Here is a 2,807-nt window from a genome sequence, read left to right as displayed (position 1 = left end):
ATAAATATATATATATATATATATATATATATATATATATATACAGAGACAACGCTGAGAGACTGTGATTAAAGAGGATTTTCCAAGGACTCAACTTTGCGCCGAGCGAGGCTCGAACCCAATACCTTCCGTTCTAAAAGCGAGTGTCAAACCACTGGACCAAATAGCCACACAAATCCATTGTGAAATTTGTTATTTAAAAATTTATGACATAATATTGAAAATAAACGAAAGAGTACCACTCACTTTACAACGCATAATATTAAAGTTGGAGAAAAAGTAGAATATGCAGGTTTCGAAGGAGAGTTTGATTAACTCTCTCCTTACCACCATTTTCAGAATTTTTCCTCAACCTTCACCCCCACCCATCACAAAATCGATTTTTATTTTTCTCAAACAGAAAGGCAACAAATACATTCTCTACAAAATCTTGATCAGCAAAATGAAAGCTCAAAAAGAGTGACAAATTGTTATAGATATTACATTTACATTTTTATATTTTTGTAAAGTACAAAAGTAATTAGAATACTAAAATCATTGGTTACATCGTAAAGATTCTGACGATTTCACTGTGGTTGGTAAGGAGAGGGTTAAATGGTATCTTGCATGCCATAATAATTAAATCTATATACATGACTGCGTTATGTCAAAGTTTGAGAAGATTCAGGAAATTGAGGGCTTTGATCACTTGAAGAAAGTGGCCAAGTAAGGCTTTCGCTAAGGGGGGGGGGGGGGGGGGGGTATCAATGGTGATGTGTCATAGCTGTGACATTCGTTGCCGTGAAGTACCTATCATCACCTCATTTTGATCATTTGTGTATTGATTGATATTACGTTGTATATTTTGTTAGCATTATTATTATTATTATTATTATTATATTATTATATTATTATTATATTATTATTATAGTAGTAGTTAGTATTATGTAGTGTAGTAGTAGTAGTAGTAGTAGTAGTATAGTAGTAGTAGTAGTAGTTAGTAGTAGTAGTAGTTAGTAGTAGTAGTAGTAGTAGTAGTAGTAGTAGTAGTAGTAGTAGTAGTAGTAGTAGTAGTAGTGTAGTAGTAGTAGTAGTAGTAAGTAGTAGTAGTTATTTAGTAGTAGTAAGTAGAGTAGTAGTAGTAGTAGTAGTAGTAGTAGTAGTAGTAGTAGTAGTAGTAGTAGTTAGTATTAGTAGTAGATAGTAGTAGTAAGTATAGTAGTAGTAGTAGTAGTAGTATAGTAGTAGTAGTATAGTAGTAGTAGTAGTAAGTAGTAGTAGTAGTAGTAGTAGAAGTAGTAGTAGTAGTAGTAGTAGTAGTAGTAGTAGTAGTAGTAGTAGTAGTAGTAGTAGTAGTAGTATTAATACTATTGTTATTTTCTTTTTCGGGTCTTATTGAAGGGTCATTAGAGTGCATTAAAAGGTATTGGATTGGATTGAAGAGGCGCGATGACACACGTCAAAACAGTAATGACTTTATTTGGTTAGATGGAAGCGCGTTTAATAGCCGCTTGAATTTCGAAATCAATCAGAATAAAAATGTTTATTGTTCAACCATCCAATTGAAAGAAAGAAGATACCAGTATAATGATAAAACTTGCACTGTTAAATTCCCATCTATTTGTCAAAAAAATGCGTCCAAAGATTTTCCTGTTCTTGAGTGTCCTAACGGTTACACGACATTTGTCAGAAATGAAAACGGTTCGGATATCGCGTGTCTGATGGTTGAAAACATTGTGAAAAAAACTTTCCATGATGCTGTGGACATTTGTGAGAACGTGGGAGGTAATTTGCTTTTTGTGGATGAAAAGGATCATAAAAAAATTGAATTTTATAGAACGAGATCTAATCGTATCAAATGACATGTACTGGGTCAATCATACACAGTGTTCGGTGTACAATAAAACAGCAAACGAATTGCAGGATGATAGGGATTGTACAGAAGAACACCATTACATCTGTCAGCATTCTGGGTATATCAAAGGCAAGATGACAATCAATTTGAACGAAGTGACAAAAATGTTTGATGCAATTACGGTGTATAGTGTCTCTAATGGCGATACTATTCTACACACCTCTCTTGAATATGCTTGTCATGTTATGGATATGCCTGATTTTTTAAATGTATCAAATTCATCATTTTTTGTATCAGTTAGAACTGAAATGAACTTCACCAAATTGAATACAATGGGTAAAAAAGAAATGAATGTCATCAAAACGGGTCTCGGTGGATGCAGTGTTGAGGTAAACATGAACAGACTTGCATATCAACCAGATAAATTTTATAAAGAAATAGAATTTCCAATAAAGAAGCTGCCATGTGTATGTCCCGATCCTCCACAAAAAATGATGCCATCAAGTGGTTCTGCACGGGAAATGACGAGTCTCTTAAAAAACATGACATCGCCAAAAAATGGCTCATCCGTCCAAAACAAACTCTGCCCGTGTGGATGCGCTACTGCAAACATTGATTTTAACCCAACGCCGGAAGTTCTTGCTGGCATTGTCTCCAAAATCCAAAAGGAACTCAAAGTTGACACCCAAAAGTTGTCCTCGAGAAAGAACAAGAAAGTGTCTGCTAAAGACAGTCGTACTGAGAGTAAAGCTATAGGCATCGTTGGAGGGATATTGTGTGTGCTGCCTCTTTGTTTGCTGGTCGCCATGGATATGGCACGGCTCTTCAAATACATTGCAACATGTTTCAAAGGCAACGCACGAAGAATACACCCACTAACTAATACATGACGATCCTCTCATAACGGTAGCATGTCAAGTCAACTTGAATCTTGAAATTCAAGTGTAATTGTAAGATGCATATTTAAATTGAA

General features: G+C 34.8%; 1 protein-coding gene across 1 annotated transcript in view; it reads left to right on the top strand.

Annotated features, from left to right (window-relative positions):
* The window catches only part of LOC144979174 (C-type mannose receptor 2-like), a 5,237-nt gene extending 3,396 nt beyond the window's left edge, over positions 1-1,841 (top strand). Inside the window, exon 3 of the mRNA XM_078925784.1 lies at positions 1,381-1,841. Within this exon, the coding sequence (XP_078781910.1) occupies positions 1,381-1,841 (461 nt within the window). The remainder of the gene's footprint in view (positions 1-1,380) is intronic.
* Positions 1,842-2,807: the final 966 nt, after the last annotated feature.

The sequence above is a fragment of the Berghia stephanieae genome, chromosome 9 (assembly GCF_034508935.2).
Source record: "Berghia stephanieae isolate SIO BIC M18660-M18661 chromosome 9, UCSD_Bste_1.3, whole genome shotgun sequence".
Taxonomy (NCBI): domain Eukaryota; kingdom Metazoa; phylum Mollusca; class Gastropoda; order Nudibranchia; family Aeolidiidae; genus Berghia; species Berghia stephanieae.
This window is presented reverse-complemented; position numbering and strand designations above follow the sequence as displayed.